Source organism: Nestor notabilis, unplaced genomic scaffold (genome assembly GCF_000696875.1).
Source record: "Nestor notabilis isolate BGI_N333 unplaced genomic scaffold, ASM69687v1 scaffold4422, whole genome shotgun sequence".
NCBI lineage: Eukaryota > Metazoa > Chordata > Aves > Psittaciformes > Psittacidae > Nestor > Nestor notabilis.
The window spans coordinates 40,412-58,027 of NW_009918615.1; the positions used below are offsets into that span (position 1 = coordinate 40,412).

At 43.0% G+C, this 17,616-nt stretch overlaps 2 protein-coding genes across 2 annotated transcripts; both read right to left on the bottom strand.

The window, feature by feature from the left end:
- Positions 1-225: 225 nt before the first annotated feature.
- On the bottom strand, positions 226-13,451 carry LOC104402026 (C->U-editing enzyme APOBEC-1-like). Its single transcript, XM_010009793.1, has 3 exons — positions 13,439-13,451; positions 12,856-12,971; positions 226-468 (listed from the first exon to the last, which is right to left on the bottom strand). Exons 1-3 carry the CDS (start codon positions 13,449-13,451, stop codon positions 226-228), a joined length of 372 nt encoding a protein of 123 aa, XP_010008095.1.
- A 9-nt stretch (positions 13,452-13,460) lies between these two features.
- On the bottom strand, positions 13,461-13,907 carry LOC104402027 (C->U-editing enzyme APOBEC-1-like). The gene has a single exon (XM_010009794.1). The coding sequence runs from the start codon at positions 13,905-13,907 to the stop codon at positions 13,461-13,463; it is 447 nt and encodes a 148-aa protein (XP_010008096.1).
- Positions 13,908-17,616: the final 3,709 nt, after the last annotated feature.

Genomic DNA, 17,616 nt, shown 5'->3' on the forward strand with positions numbered 1-17,616 from the left:
CTAGGAGGGACAGGTTCTGCCTTACACTCAGGATTTTTCACTGTATGTAAAGGAGGTGTGGGAGGCTAGAGAAAGACGTAACTTTCCGTGTTCTGGAGAAGAAATAAGGCACAAGAGAATGGCATTTTGCATTCATTAGTCCTCCCCAATGCCAGTCATCATCACCATTACAAAACACAACTGCTGAGAGTGCACATAATCCCAAAACTTTCAATCCACACCTAGTCAAAAACAAGGAGTAGTTGGGTTACCTTCAAGGTTCATGATACGTATAATGACTCTGTTATTTGCCAGGTTCCAGAGACCTTGCCGGTTACGGTTATCCAGGTGCTTGAACAGCTTGGCTGCGTATATTTTCAAGGTCACATTGGGATATACACTCAGGAAATCCAGAATTCTTCTGGAACATTCCCCGCAGGGTGTTGTAGACAGGACCCAGGTAATGGAGCAAGAAACTGATGGCTTGGCCTTGAAACAATTTTCCAAGAAGTTGACTTCAGCATGTTGGGTAGAATTGTTTGAGCACCAGCTCCTCCAGATGGTACCTCTGTTCCATCTGATTTCATACAGCAGGCACACCACCTTTGGATGCTGGTAAGGCAAATAATTTCTTTTGAAGTCGTTTGGCTGTATCTTCCACCTGCAACAAAAGCACCAGGAGTACTGTCATCCCAACACTCCAGACGTGTTTGGTGCTGCCTGCTCTCAACATCAGCCAAGCCTCCCATTCTCAGCCTTTCCCGTCACAAAATGACAGACTGAAGAATGTTGCAATCTAATGATCTAAATCTGGAATTTGGAATTTGATGAAGGGTCCAAATTTTTTCCCCTAAAGTGACCCTGATGAAACACCCATAGCACTTAGTTAAGCAACCCCATCACCACTCTGAGATCAACACTGGTCAAAGCAATGAGACAACTGAAAAGGAAGACTGAGGAAAGGGATAATAAGAAGAAAACAGAGCACAAGGATTCTTAGCTTTGCCTGTCTCTGGAAATTCCCACAGGTTCCAGACAGCACACAGTGACACAAATGTTATCTCTTACCTTTGGTTGTTCTTTCTGGGTGCAGGACCTATATACAAAAGATTTGTGAGTCATTTGGGATAGTAGGTCAGAAAATAAAATTTCCTTTACATGTCCTGCCTTGGTCCATTTCAGTCTACACACTCCCTGCCCAATGCCACATCTGGTTAACAAAAACATTCGTCTTTTGAAGCTGGACCTACATTCAAAGAGATAAGACACACAAATACACAAATGCCTCCTGTGTATTCTCATGTTGCAATGTACACATTTGTCTGTATTCACCAGTTCCTTAGATTACAACTACAGTAAATACCTACACTGAATATGGAGAAATAGACCTGCTTTTCACATACATATTCTTACCTCTACCAGTGACAGCAGCCATGGATATTTCTGGATTTGTCTGTCACCTGTTGGGTTGTCCTTTTATTAGTCTTACTTTCTTTTTCAGTTTCTATTCCCCAAAACTGAACTTTGGACGTTAGTGATGTTATTCAGCTGAATATTTCCTCATGGCCTTTATGTAAATAAACCACCCCACTGGGTGAAACTGAAAGCAAGTTTTCCAGAAGAGGGTGAGTCCCATTCAGAAGTGGATCTGGGCTTGCAGACAAATTTGCCTGCCAGAAGCTGGAATTAACCTGTGAGCCTTTTTTTTTTTCTTTTGCAGTGAAGAACAGAATTTATATCTCTTCCTGACCACTAGCCCCAGAACAGAAAAGCATAACTTCTCTAGTCACCCCAGTGCACCCAGAGAGAAAGAAAGTCTACGGAATGGCATCAAGTCACACAGCTGTGGCATGGCTGATAGCTTTTCTGGCATCCAGGTATCAACAGCAAGTTGGGCAGAACCTGGTGGAGAGAAGGAAACAGACGATGTGGCAGGTTACGGGGCAGTGAAGCATTTGCCTTCAGGGCCTCTTCTGCTGCAAGCTCACCAATCACTGCACAGCACAGATTTGTTCCCTCCTAGTGGTTGCATTAGTTGACATCTTAGGAAGAGTTGAGACAAGTACAAATCTTTTAAATTCAGTTAGCCTTTGTGGTCTTGTAATAGATGACATCATTGAAAAAGTAGGATGTTGTAATAGATGACAGTGAGAAAGTATCTAGGGTAAATGTTTCACGATGACCAGCCAGAACTGGATTAGTGGTATCTGGCTTGACGATGGGACTTTCTAAACTTGAAGATCAGTCAAAGGACAAGGTGATGAAGAGGAAGATGATGAAGAAACAGCCACCAGGGGTCCCAAAGACCACTACCATAATGAAGTGCACATGCGGGAAGAATATTCTAGAAATGTGATGTCATGTATAAACAACTTCATAAATATGCATATAATGAAATGAATATGTATGATTAACAACGATATAATCACAGTTTGTTTGATGCTCGGGGGGACACGCTAGGAGGAGCTATCCCCCATGCTCCCTGGCACCACAGTAAAGAATACCTGCTTGTCAACTTAAAACTTTGTTGGCGATTTCTTAACAGGTTCTTTGAATCAGAGTGAATGGGATCAACTCAGACAGAGACTTCATAAACAAAGAAAGTGTTTAACTAATGTGGCATTGAGTGCACAGGCATGATACTTAGTAAAGCTAGAAATGCAGATTGAAGGAGGTGGTCCTGCCCTCTACTCTGCTCTCATGAGATCCCACTTGGAGCACTGTGTGTGGTCCTGGTGTCCTCAACATAAAAAGGCCATGGAGCTGTTGGAGCAAGTCCAGAGGAGGCCACGAGGATGATAAGAGGGCTGGAGCACCTCCCGTATGAAGACAGGCTGAGAAAGTTGGGGCTGTACAGCCTGGAGAAGAGAAGGCTGCGTGGAGACCTCAGAGCAGCCTTCCAGTATCTGAAGGGAGCTACAAGGATGCTGGAGAGGGACTTTTCATCAGGAACTGTAACGACAGGACAAGGGGTGATGGGTTGAAACCAAAACAGGGGAAATTCAGGTTAGATATAAGGAAGAAGTTCTTTACTGTGAGGCTGGTGAAGCACTGGAATAGGCTGCCCAGAGAAGTGGTGAATGCTCCATCCCTGGCAGTGTTCAAGGCCAGGTTGGACAGAGCCTAGTGTGAGGCGTCCCTGCCTAAGGCAGGGGGTTGGAACTAGATGATCCTAAGGTCCTTTCCAACTCAAACCATTCTATGATTCTATGGTACTGTAGTAGTATCTTAATTTCCTTCTCTCTGCAGTAGATATTTACAAATATGCAGTTGTAAATTAGGCTTTTTGATGCTTAGTCTGATTTGCAAGAAACAGCTTACTAGCCTAGCAGCACTCAGTAGCAGTAGTTCCTGGTATAAAACCAGCAATGTGACACCGAAAGCAGAGAGAGAAAAAATTAGTCCAAGCAGAAGCAGGGAATTTGCAGCACAGCATTTCCAGGTATCTCCAGGTGCTCTATGAGATGGTGGAAAACAAAAGGAAAAGAAAAAAAAAAAAGGGAAATATTCTGTCATTCCTGCCAGCTTAATTTGAGGAGAGGAATCCCTTCCAAATCTGTCCGTTGGTTTAACAAAATCAGAAAGACAATGTTACCACAGAAGTGAATTTTAATGTAAGTTTAGAAGAACTCGCACATCTTGTCTACGGGAACCAAACTTCAGGGCTTCGGAGAGTGATGAAACCTCCAGAAAGGTCATATATTTGGGTGGGAAAACTCTTTCTTGGCCTTTATGAGCAAAAAGCTGTAATCCAGTATGTCTTTAAGTTGCTACATGTCTGTAGCAAGGGTTGTGTATCTGGGTGGAACCTCATATTACTGAAACAGCTGTGACCAAAATATTTTTTATATCAATTATGCTATCAATTATCTCCCCTTACAGAAGCTGCCTAAGATAGAGATCAATGTGAAGGCTGCTGCAATGCTGAGCTATTGGTAACATCTGAATGTATCTATCTCACCCACTCCAGAAAATGGATTATTTTAAAAATAGCCACCACCTCAGATGCATGCCTCCTACACAGGAACACGTTTTAGAGGAATATACACAGCAAAGGACACACAGAATGGTGGACGTACTTTAGCCACCAGGTTCCTTAGACCTTCACAATGGTCCTATTTTTGGTGGTAGTAGACCCATACTGTATACACTGGTAACACCAACTCCAGTGTCACACCGAAGGATTTTATTCAGCATAGAGCACAAATCTGGAGTGAGGTAGACGTCATAGAAATGGAAACATATGGAAGAAATTGGGAAAGACAGGCAGGTTAGAGAGATGAAAGATGGAGAAAAGTTAGATCAGACATCAAAGAAGACAAAAAGAGACAAGGTTTGAATCAGCCAAGATCACAATTTGCAAACCTCTGAGGATTTTGCAGGTATTTTCTATTCTCTGGCTGAATGATCTATTGGAAAGAGGTGAGAATCACCCAGGGGAAGCCTGGAAGCAAGGGGGAAGGCAAAACTTAAATATGACTAAAAGCTTGAGGCTCATACCACAGAAGCTAGGTGTCAATCTCCACTTACAAGCCACCTCCTGGACTTAATTTGTAACGGTAAATTTGGGGTTAGTTCAAGTGTTCTGCTGCTGGCACATTTGACAGTAAAAAGAAGATCCACAGTATGTTTGTTTGGATTTAATGGAGATTTCTTAGTAGATACCTATATTTTTAATGGAGGTTTCTCGCTAGATATCTATATTTTTTACAGAAAGAAGAAACACAGAGAGCCTTTTGAGATTTACTCTGTAAACTTCAATTTAGAAAAGGGCTAAAACATGTCTTTATGTGTGTATGAATATGTATGTATGAAGACACACTCAGATATTCACATATCTGTGTATGCATAATAATGCAATAATGCACATAGAAACAAGCTTGTAGGTACGCAAATCCACGTCCTTAGCAGTATATCAGTTTACAACTCTGACCAATAAGCACACCCACCCATGGCATTTTTATCTCTCCCAGCACCTTTGCTTTCCTTTCCTCTACGGGTTGCACAGCATCATCATACTTCACCGAGACTTGCTCAGTTTCCATACGTGGAAACCAAAACGTAAGGGGTCAAGGTACCTGCTGACGCCCTGCTACTGCTGGGTGAGATTTATGAGTGTGACTCCGAGCAATGAAGTGGAACGGCAGCCAGCCACAAGGGTGTGTGGGCAGAGCCCTGGCCCGGGCAAGGTGGAGAACAGGTAGCTAAGTGAGAAGGACTTAACCTGTGGCTTACTTCAGTACTAAGTTTTTTTAGCCAGACTTCCCAGTATCATTGTAAGGCAATTCTTTCACGGTAACTGGTGAGGTTCTGGAAATCAGAGAAGTGGATCAAATATATTTCATGAGGAGTCAAGTGTGAAAAAAAGAAAAGCTGCAAGTGAACAGCAAGTGGAGTAGCTCCCATGGGAGGTAAAACCTCCATCAGAAGCAGAAAAATATCTGTATTTTGGAGTATGATTTTCTACTGTATGCAGTCCTTTTACAGTCATCTCACACTACTTTGCATCACGAAAGTTCTTTATGTTTATCTTTCTGATTTTGCCTCATTTCTACCTCTTTGTTTCAATGCATGTACCGTGTCAAAGCACTTGGCAGAACAATGCGTACCCCGAACCCAGTGGACATTGGATTGTCCACACTTGCTTTGAGAGGCTGAGTCTGGCCTGCAGTCATCACACAACTGTCGGTTTTACATAGCAAGGGGGAAAACAAAACCAGGTGGACTTCACTTGAGAGAAAGCAATGATTCACCTGTACTTTGTCTACCAGACATACCAGAGACAGTGCTCACAGCAGCTCTAGGAACTTTCAGTGCTGAGCTTTTCTTTTCCAAGCACTCCAGGATTGTTCAATGGCAACCATATGGTTAAACTCTCCCCAGAATTTACCTATAAGCTGTAGCTCCCTTGGGAGGTAAAACCTCCATCAGAAGCAGAAAAAGCGTGCCAGAACCAGGCATTATAACCACTGGACACCATCAAGGATGGAGTTAATTTTCTTCATAGCAGGCCACCAGTGCTGTGGTTTAGCCAGGTGAACAAAACAGTGTTAATAACACACCAACATTTTAGCTTATTGCTAAACAGCACTTGCACAGCATCAAGGCCTTCTCTGTTTCTGACTTCACCCCCAAGTGAACAGGCCAGGGGTGGCCAATAAATGCTGGTACAGCCAACCCGAAGACTCGAAGTGACCACAGGGATCTTTCATATCCTCTAATGGTATGCTCGACAATAAAACTGGGGGGGAAGGTTTTTTTCTGAAGCTGTTGTTGCTTGCAGACTGGGAGGTCATCGTTCTGCTCATGGTGAGTGATTGCTTCTGCATTATTTGGGGTGTCTTCTTTTCCCCTTGGCTTATTCAACTATCTTTATCTTGAGGCATGAGTTTTCTCACTTTAGCCTTTCTGATTCTTCCTTTCCCCCAAACCATTGGGCAGGGAGAAGGGAGAGTAAACAGCTGTGTGGTGCTTAGCTGCCCCCCAGGGTTAACCCACCTCACCATCTCATGTCCATGGGGTAGGCTAGAAATCCGCCCTACTTGGGTATCCACAGGTAAGCTGCTAAAGAGGTCTTTAAGTAAGAAGTCTTCAAAAGACTCCAGGGACATGGATTCGTTCTGCCAGGATCTTCATAATTCAAGCCGTGTGTTACTGTGCAGTCTCTCCATCACAGGTAACACTCTCTCCTGTCACTGGCATGGAGCAGGACTGTGAGATAGGAACCTGTGCGCTTAAGCAGCAGTAAGTGCTTTATGATATTCCTCATAGCAGCGACAGGATAATCTTCAGGGGACCACCTATCGGAAATCTTAATAGCTTTGAACTTGAACAGCCATGATGTGGTATAGGTGCAGGGGATACCTGGTACAGCTGTGAGATAACCCTTCAAGGGAAGAGATGTAGGGAATGCACCTCAAGAGGTGAGTCCCAACCACCTTTTCCCAGGTTGAAGCTGTGTTGCTCAGGCCATTCAGCAGTACAAGGAGGAGCCACACCTCCTGCAGTGATGGTTATGGATTGTGGTCACTGCATCTGGGTAGATCTTAAGAGAGGTAAAGGAGTAAAAGATGCATATGGGGCTAAGTGGTATTTGTGAGCAGCGTATGGCAGAACTGGAAAAAAATTAGATGGAAATTGATACCAGGGAACTGTGAGGGTGGACAGGCAGAGCTTATATCCAAAAATCCAACTGAGCTGTCATGGTTTACTCAGATGAGTACACCCAATGAAGTCAACTGTAAATGCTCATCAGATCCAGCTATGGAAGTGGATTGAAAATAATCTCCAACTACGTAAATAGTCTTGGCCCTAGCACTACGGATTAGGTGTTCACTGCTCAGGATATTGCTATGGAAAGACCTCACTATATGGAGTAGACCAATAGCCCAGATGGTTGTTGGAAGCAGAGGGAATTACGACATCATGTCTCAGCAATCTGCCCTGTCACAATTTTCCTGTCTTAGGGAAGTCATGCATGATGCTGACAGGGAAGCCCTGCCAGATCTCACTATTACAGTTAACACAGATTGCAGATTTGGAGGCTAACACAGTTAATCCTTGTCTTGTAAGACAGGCAGGGCTGCAGGATAGGCAACATACCCATCTGCACCTCCTTTGCCACAGCCTACTGCCCAGTCCACAATCCACCTCCATCAGAGACACTTAAACTGAGGCACCTGCCTCCTACCACCATGGCTGAAGTTCAAGGATGAACAGAACTTCATCTGGCAGGAAAACTGCTCTTGTTTAACCAGACCCATGGTAGCAATGGATGCAGCACAAACAAGGTAATGCCAGTGCAAAGCTCTGGACCTCTGTATCGTATCTCTGAGGCTGCAGATCAGGAAGCAGAGCTGGGCCAGGCTCCCAAAGCCACTTTGGGGAGATAAAGCTCTGCCTGCTCCCTGGGTGTGTTCAGAGCTCCGCGATGCCACGAAGTGACCATCCAGATGCACTGGTGGGGTGGCGTGTACAGGGTATGCTGGCATAGGAGCTCTGATGTGCTGAAGGAGAAGTCCAGGCCGAAACAGTGATGGAGCTCCAACCCCTGCAGTGCCTGACAGACCTGAGCCTCAGCAGGGATGCTGCAGGAAGAGAGACAGCAGCCAGCAGCACCTCTGTCCAGTCAGGAAGCCGACTGGGAGGAAAGCAGTTGTCATGTTCTGTGTCAGGACACAGGCTTGGACTAGAAAGGTGGAGAAGATGTAAACAGGCCAGGCAGGAAGAACAGGGTTCTGGAAGAGGCCTTACGCTGCATATGATCCATAATCTCTAAATGACTGAGTTTAAGCAACAAATTTCAGTCCATAGGAAACTAAAATGTCACACGGGTCAAACAGGGAACAGAAAGGCCACAGTGCCTAAGGGACTAGCAGTGACCACAGAGGTGACACTTGGGACTGGATTCAAGCCTTTCTGTTTCTCTGTATGTGAGAACCACAAGGCATTCAAGTACAGAACATCACTCCATGTGGCTCTTGCATGTGCCGCATGGTTAGATGGCAGTACTCCAGACAGCTAAGGCAGCAACGAGAGTATTCTGGTTCAGGACTCAGCTTTTGTCTCTGCTAGTTTGAGAGATGGCTTCTGGTTTCTGAGTTACTATTGAGAAATATTGTTCAGCTGAATCATTGATATTTGGCCTATTTGGTTTCATTTGGTATGATTGTTTTTACTATTACATTAGATAGAGCATTCTGTATTTCACTTCCTTGTTCTCACACACACACCCCCAGGGGAGAACTGAGCTGAATGTGAGGTCTCTTCTTGCTTACTGTTTGACCACAGACTGATCTCCTAGGCAAATGAGAGTAAAAAAAAAAGGCTTGAAATAAACTTTTCTTCGTAGTATTATAGATAAGCAGAATCTAGACAATTGACCAGGTATCCAGAGCCACTGTTTTCTGTGACCAAGTTGCCGGCCACTACCAGGGCACAGCAAGGGCCAGCTACACCCTAAGGGGTGAGGAGTCAAGTCAAGCAAGGAGACAGCAATGAAGGAGCCTTGCTAGCCAGGGCCCATCCAGTGTGGCCAGAAGAGGAGAGCAAGGCAGACCCAGGGCTAGCAACCAGAATCAGCCGAAAGTCCAGATTTTCAGGTAGGTTCATGTCGATGAGGCAGACCCTGGGCAAGTCAATCCTCAGGTCAGAATCAGGTCCTGTGATAGCAACCAAGGTCACATACAGACACAGCGATCACAGGGCTGGTCCACAGAAATGAGGCAGGTCTGAGGTCAACCCAGAAAATCAGTTCACAGGTTAGGAAACAGATCAACAGTATCCATGGCTGGCTATGGGCATGGACATAGGCAAGGGTTTGACAGTGAAGGCAGGCAAACTCACACCATAGCTCATGGAGGTTCTAGTAGTGGAGACATGAGCTTAAATGTAGCTCCTGGACCATCTATGGACAGTGTGTCAGTGGAAGGCCCTAGTGAGGGTGGCCAAGGAAACTAAGGGGGTTTTAATGCTCTCTTGCTCTCTAATGCTAAGAGATAGACACCATAATAATTGCCTTCAGTTTTATTGTGAAAAAAATTTGGAGTTGTTACTTGCTTGTGACATAGGAATGTCACAGCCTTTCTTTGGCCAAGAGCTTGTTACAATGCAAACAGGGGCAGAGTGTGGCAAGCTAAATCCAACAGGACAATGTAAACAAGAACTAAACATAATGAGTCTTGGACCAATGAGCAACAGAACCATCGCCAAAGACACAAGGCAGGCATACTGTGATATCATTTGATTGTCAGCCTGTGCCAACAATTAGGTACAAAGACCTCCAGCAATAGATCTTGAGGGGGGACACTTGGTCCACTTCATAAATTGAGCTTAGTGGTTTCACATTGTGGCCTTCACGTTTTGTTTCTCTTCCACTCATTAGAACTTGTGTGATCAATTTTCTCCACCTCTTTAAGACCAGCTTGACAGCACCAGCTTCTGAACTTGTAAGATGTAAAGACCCATATCTAAGCAAGAGGGCAGACCTACCAAAGTGGACATTACTTAATTGAGGAGTGCTGCCATTTTGTGAGTTACAGGTTGTCATCTCTTGGTTTCCATAAACTAAATTCTCTTTAAGGTGCACTGGTCGAAAACTCTGAGTAGTTCTATCGACTCTGTTAAAAGATTAGCAATTCCAACAGGAGAAGAAGCAGGCCCAATCACAGCTTTACAGTTTGTTTACTATAGTGGGTGTAAGTCAATGAATATTTATCTGAGTCTTGCAAAAATAACTTAGCATCAGGAGTAGGGGATGGAGGGAGGTTCTGTTCCCAAGCACTTGGTATTGACAGCAGGACTCACACCTCTGCACAACACAGAGGAGCAAACAAGCCCTCCCAGCTTGACTGCTGCAAGCGATACAGCTGCATTCCTGAACTTCTTTGTGCAGCCTAACATGCCTTGCTTTTTGAGGAGTTCCCAGTGGATACACCTAGTGGTCCAGTTCCAGGATGGGCTTGTTGATAAAAATATTTTCTTACTTCTTTTACCCACCTGAGTGGAAATGCTGAAATGCGATGACCACGGACACTGTAATTATCATTCCACAGTCACACCACTTGGTGGATGGAGGATTTGCTTCTGTTGAATAGAACATCTGTGGATTTTTTAAGTTACTCTTTTAAGATCAACTGCTGCTGTCACTTTTGTGTTATAGCTCCCACTAAGCCAGTGGAAAGTTCTCTAGGCTAGCACAGCCTTCCAAATGCAGACAAGTATTTCACTGATTAATGATGAGATATTAGTATAACAATAACTGGTATTTACTGTGATTAACTGGTCAGTTTAAATCAGAAACAAATACTTATTTACATGGCAAGCTGTGAACTTCTAGAATCTGCTGCCCCAGTATACTGCAGACACAGATGGCAGGACAGGGTCAAAAGACATCTGAGAAATTTATGGTAACAAGTCCATAAACAGACACTAAAGGACAGATGCAGGGTTCCCAACCATAGTCATTGTGAGTATTAAAGTAGTGTGATTGGATCGTAATGAACCACAGTTACTGAAAAACACTCGAGGTCATAGCCAGCATGGGTTCATGAAGGGAAAATCCTCTTATCCACCTTAATTTCTTTTTATGACAAGGTCACCCATCTAGTTGACCAAGGGAAGCCAGTAGATGTGGTGGGTTTGGATTCTAGCAAAGCTTTTTTATATTGTCTCTCACGGTATCTTTCTGGATAAACCACCCAGCACACAGCTAAACAAGTCCATCATACACTGGGTGAGCAATTAGCTGATGGGTCAGGCTCAGAGGGTTGTAGTAAATGGGGTTACATCAGGCTCCTCAAGAACACCCGTGGGGTTCTCAAGGGCTCAATTTTAAGGCCAGTGCACTTTAATGGTTTTAAAAATTATGTGGATTAATTATCTACATTAAGTAAGTTTGCTGATGACACTACAGTAGGAGAAGCTGTGGACTCCCTCGAGAATAGAAAGGCCTTAGAGAGATCTGGATGGACTAGAGGGCTGGGCAATCACGTGAAACGTAGCAAAGAGCAAGTGCCAGGTCCTCCGCCTGGGCCAGGGTAATCCTGATGCTGATCTCCTCTCCCTGGTGTCCATCAACAGGACATGAGGAAATGGAATGAAGCTGCATCGGGGCAGTTCGGCTTGGAATTAGGAGAAAGTTCTTCAGTGTGAGAGTGGTTGGTCACTGGAGCAGACTCCCCAGGGAAGTGGTCATGGCAGCAAGCCTGTTAAAGACTTGAAGGAGCATCAGGATGACACTTTTAATCATATGGTTTAGTTTTCGGTAGTCCTGAGAGGAGTAGGGAGCTGGACTTGATGATCTTTATGGATTCCTTCCAACCTGAGATATTCTGTAATTCTATGATTCTATAAATGGAAGATCCTGAAATGAAAACAAAAATACATAATTTAGATCCTTTAACAACTGCACTTCAGACTTGCCGTGATTTGAAATGGATATAGCAGAAGCCTATACTGCAATAGCCCAGAATATTTCTTCTCCAGACATGCCATCTGAAATGGATTTCCTGGATGTTCAGTGACCTACTTAGCCATAGATTTCTTTCACTCCGTTTCACTAAATACGTTATTTGTTAGAAAACTCAAATGCATTGGAATCAAAATGCTACAGAACTTATATTAGTTTTGCTATATTTTTTGGTACGCAGTCCTTCCAGGCCAAGGATGTGTTGGATTCATTCAGACAGGGTCTGTTGTCTCCAGGGGCACAAACTTTCAGCACTGTTGGTGAACCCACTCTTTCTTCTCTGTACTGCCTTTCACGAGGTCTGGAACAAACCAAAAACAAAGGCTGGATATTCCCAGGGCACAGACATTCTCTTTTCAGCAACTTTTCCCATCTTGCAGAACCTGTATCCTTTGGACTTGTCAAGGAAGTTGCTGAAACAGATCTAGAAGGGACCTTAATGAAGAACGTAGGGGCCCAAGTGACTGGGAAGAGGTGTCAAATCACCACTGATACTGACAGAAAGTGGCTGAGCAGCATCATTTGGTGAACAGAAACCCATGCTCAGATCCAGATTAAAAAGAAATCTGGTGGAGGGTTTCTGGGTTGAGAACTGGAGTTTCAACTGATAAGGGATTTCCCACTCTGAAGTTTCAGCTGATAAGGGATTTCCCACTCTGGAGCCTGAAGGAGAAAAGATGCACTCTTAGCCTTTGCTTCATAATATAACGGAACAAAATCCACTGTGCTTCTCTCCCAGTGGGACAGGACAGTTCCTATGATTTTACTATATTATTTTTCCAAAAGCATGCTGCAGCACTCTTTAAACTCTGTCGAGATGTGAACTGCTTTCCTGCTCTTTACAGCTCAGTGACCCCAAACTGCACACTATTTCATGTGGTTCCTCCTATCCCTCAGACTCTACTAACCTCGAGGATGTACTGGAGCTTCCAACGATTGTTAGTTATCTCTGGTTCAAAACCCACAGTCCAGGAATCATCATCAACATCTCCTTGGATGAAGGTGTCCCAACAGTAAGTATAGTCTAGAGAAATGAAAGCAAGATGACTAACCCAAGTTTATTCAGATATCGGACAAGCTCAGGCAACAAGACTTTTTGACCTCTTCCTTGTGCCCATGACACAGAGACAGCTTGGCCATGGACAGGATGGATGCTGTCCACTTCATATTTGGAGCTAAGGCCGTTCTCTCTGGGCACCTTTTTACCCCTCTCTTATCAGCAGAAGGCCCCTTCAACCAGCCTTATCCCAGCAGCTGCATTTAGTCCCTCAGGACAAGGGAAAAGTGCCCTATCTCCCATTGCTTCAGGAGTGACAGAAAGATGATATCTCTAAACAAGGGAGAATTCTCATAAAGGTCTGGTTCCTAAAAGTCCTGCCCCCACTCTACAACATTTTAACATCTTTTTTTGGATGCAATAGTCACTGAATGGTGATGGATGTGCCCCCAGAGAAGCTGGGCAGGACACTATACACAGAAGCAAGCCCATACCAGATTCACCCATGCACAAAGTTCACCATTTCACCCCTTCCCAGTCCCACAAAGCATGGGAAACCTTGCCTTCAATGTCCATGACAGCAATGGTTACATCCACCAAGCTCACAAGGTTCTTCAGATTTTGGCGGATTTCATCATCATCTATGTAATAAAGCCGTGCTACATATATTTTTATGTTCACATATGAGTGCTGCTTTAAGAACTTCAGTATTTTACGGCAGCAGTTCACACAGGGGCTCCAGGACAAGTACCAGGTGATGGAACAGTTGACATAATTATTGGATCTTCTCATCTTAAAGATCTTCTCCAGGAAGTAGACTTCAGCATGGTAACGGTCATTTTTGACCCAGTGTATCCAAGGTGTGCCGGTCTCACCCCACTGCAGTTCGCATAGTAGATATGCATCCCGTGGAGCCTTACGGGGGTCAAAATGATGCTTTAATGCCTTCTTAGATATATACATGCTGAAACAGAAGAAAAGCTTCAAGGAATCACTCATTACAACTTTGTTTTCAATAGTTCTCCAGTACAGTAAAAAAGGGGGAGGGTGAAAGAAATGAGTGGAGAAATGAGAAGGGCAAAACACAAGAGAGCAATACAAAGACAATGGAGAGGTAGGCAGCGTGTCCCAGTAAGGGAATCAAACCCTGAACCACCTAATCCTTCCTTTGTCTGCAATTGCATGCAGAACTTTCACCTCCTCACCTCTCCCTATGGCTGTCCTCTTCCCCATTAGCATGGAGATTTCTAAAAGCTTTCCATGTCTTCATAAGTGTCAGATGTTTTTCCAGGGCTTCTATGTAGCCCTTTTTGTCCAAGGGAGCCACTGTGACTTCTGTAAAAACTAAAAACCAAAAAAATTAAAAAATACCAAAACCCCAAAAAAAGTAAGAAAATAAAACCACTGATAAATTGTGAAGCTGAGTATTCCTCCTTATTGGATTCTCCTGCTGTTTGTATTTTTGTAAGGAGTCAGCACAATCCTGTATTGGAGAAGGCAAAAGAAGGGGCCTATACAAAAAGATGCAGCTCCCAAGAATGACGTTTTCTGACACATAGTCCATCTCTGAGATCCTGAACTGATGCAGTTCAGAACAGACCTCTGCGTATTGCCATTTAACTATACGAAGATTGCCAGTGTTGATTGTGATTATATCCTTTATATCACTAATTATCCATGATACATAAATAATATTTGAAGTTGCCGTTAGCACTTTTGTAGCCTTTGAACAATTGGTTTATACAGAGACTTATATGAGAATGCACTTCAGATACATATATTCCACGTTAAGAGTAATTCAGAATAAATCTAGTAGACAACTGAACAGACACTTAACAGTGAAAAAACAAGGCTGTAGGTTGTTTCATAGATTAGCACCCATCAATAACAAAACCCAAAACAAAATAAAACCAAACAAACCACTATCTGAACTAAGGACAAATGAAATCTTGCAGATCGAGCAACTGTTACGTACTCTTTAGCTGCAGAACTCATCATCTATGTAAAAAACATTTCATTTGTCTGAGCCTGTCAGAAGGCTTTGTCTTCTTACCCTGCCTCCTTCCACATCCCCGCCTCCTACATATTAAAATACATATGTACATAAACCAGCTTATAAACCACTGGGTATCTGTTTACTTTCACCATGTAAACTCTGTTGTATATAAATCACAGAAACAATGTATGAAGATTTCTTTGTCAGATTTTCTATTGAATTTATGTAAATGTAGCAAATGTAAATGTCACCAAATGTTTCATAGGGAAATATTTTTTTTATTATTATTATACTTAATTCCTTCAGTCTGTTGGGGAGAGAGAGAGAGAAATGAAGAACAGGCTTAACTATATTTTTTTTATTTGTGGTGCTGAAATAGATGTAATTTTTCCATTTCTATTATGTTATTTTGAAGTTGGTGTCTATTAGCTTAAATTTCTTCAAAACTTGATGATTATGGAACATAGATATATAAAAAATAAGTATATAAAATGTACATAATAGGGTGTGTGTGCGCGCGTATACAAGAAATATAGTGACTGGTTGAAGTACGCCAAAGAAAATACATTGAACTTCCAATACTCAAGCCAAATCAGTTCATCTAATTCTTACAGAAGATTTTTTTTTTTTGAAAGCAGTGTTACAATAGATGACAGAGATCTGATTTGTTCAAAGGTATCTATAGTTGTTGCCATCTGATTATAGCACACAGACGAGTTAAAATTTCCAGGTCTTAATATGGTCTTAAGCATACTCTTGCCTGTATCTTGACCATAAAATGTTGCACTTTGGATAAGCTGTTGTGGGTGTCCTGTGCATATTTTCAGGGACATAAAGCCACTTCTTTAGAACAATCTTGCAATACACTAATCTTCAATGTACAGCCACCTTAAAAATGTGTTAAGCCAAGTGAAATTTATTGTGTAATCAAGTTAATGCAATATAAAGAGAAGTCTGCATTTTTATAAATATCTCCTACAGATAAAACTTGCTATTTTTTAAATAATGAATGAATGTAAATTTAAACAGCTCTAACAGAAGGACATATAATAATCTTAAAAACCAGCATAAAACATTCCCACACCATAGAACATATACAGAATCCCGGCACCTATTCCCTACTTAAAATAAGTTCTGAGTTACAGATGAATTGCCCAAAGCCATGCAATCACTTCAATTTTTGTAATTTTTATTGAGATCACTATCAGCCTTTGCTGTTCAGCACTGTTATATGTGGTACATACATATACATGGAGCCTAACTCCAAAAAACCCAGCACATAATAGCTGGTTCCTTGATACAAATACAAGACAAAATTCAGAGTTGGCAAATAATAAGTCCCAAAACCTTTTTAGTTTTCTTTCTGAATTTGGTTCATCAATCTCATGAAGGTGAACTTGCAACCCTTTCAGAATTTAGGAGCTGGAGAGAAATACACCAGCTATAAAGACTACGAGTATTAAAGGTGAATTGCACCCAAAAATATTTAAGAGGAGTTAGGGGAATGGCAGAGGCGTGACAGCAAACGTTAACTGTCTCCTAGGATTTATTTTCTTTTCCATTAATACACAGCCTTGAAAATGTATTGACTAATTACAAATATCTCTTAAAATGTGTCATGTTATTTATACCTTTTCTGTTGTTCCATCATTCATAACCTGAGCAGGAAAAAAGCAATGATTTTATTTCAAAAGGTACTAATTTCATGAAAACGCCTCCTAAAACTAATATCTCTCTTATTAAAACTTTGTGTAATAAACTGCACCATTACAGGTATTTAATAATTTTCCTTCCTTCCTCTAACACTTTTTATTAGAAACGATATAAAACTCTGCTTGTTGCAAGACAATAATAGTAATAATGGCAGTACATAAAAATATACAAGCATAAATGTGCCAAAACTTTAATCTGCATTTCTCCTCCATTGCTAACACTTTGCACTGCTGATGGACTTCTTTAGCAAACTTTGCACTAAAACTTTTTCCTTTCGCCTCTACTGGACAGAAAATGTCTGGTCTGATACTTCCTGTTTGTTTTGTGGCACAATAACCGTTTCAAGACCTCACAACAGCCAAGCGGGGAAGAGGCACTTTCGGATTCTCTTGCTGCCCAGCACTGGGGTGAGCCAGCTCCTGCCTTAGCCCTTCCCCAACCTACCCCCATCTTTCCCTCACTTTTACCTATTGCCTTTTGTGCCTGCTGGTTTATGGCTCCCATGAGAGTTTTATGCTGCGGGAACTTCCTCAACAGGCTCAGACTTTGCCGTGGCCCCTTGCCCACTGCAGTTACACCAGGGACCAGGGCTCCCACTGGGTACACTGGCACCAATACTGCCCTCTCCCTTCCCCAAGCAAGGCAGAAGCATTGCACAGAGAGAAGCACGCCCCTGGGGTGATAAAGCAAGGAGTCCCCTTGAGTCAGAGCAACGACAACACAGAGCTGCGGGGCGGGGGTGTCTGTTGCAATTCTTTTCTTACCCTCTCAGCTTTTTCTTGTACATAGCTTCTCCTCTCCCCGTGAGCCCCCCTTAGGTGCTGCCCTCCTTTCTGTTCCTGCAGACAGGGATCAGTGCACAGCTGATGGCAGAGCACACCCCCGGGCTCTGCTGGCGTCCCGTGGCGTAAGAGGAAAAGGGAAAAGAACTGTTTGGCTGCGGTTGCTACTACAAGCATGCCC

What these genes read in the sequence shown, in the direction of transcription:
- LOC104402027 (XM_010009794.1), bottom strand. Translation starts at nt 13,907, where the DNA reads ATGTATATATCTAAGAAGGCATTAAAGCATCATTTTGACCCCCGTAAG.
- LOC104402026 (XM_010009793.1), bottom strand. An exon ending in AGCTCCAGTACATCCTCGAG is followed by an intron (nt 469 to 12,855) that starts GTTAGTAGAGTC and finishes AATTGTTTCAAG; the next exon opens with GCCAAGCCATCAGTTTCTTG.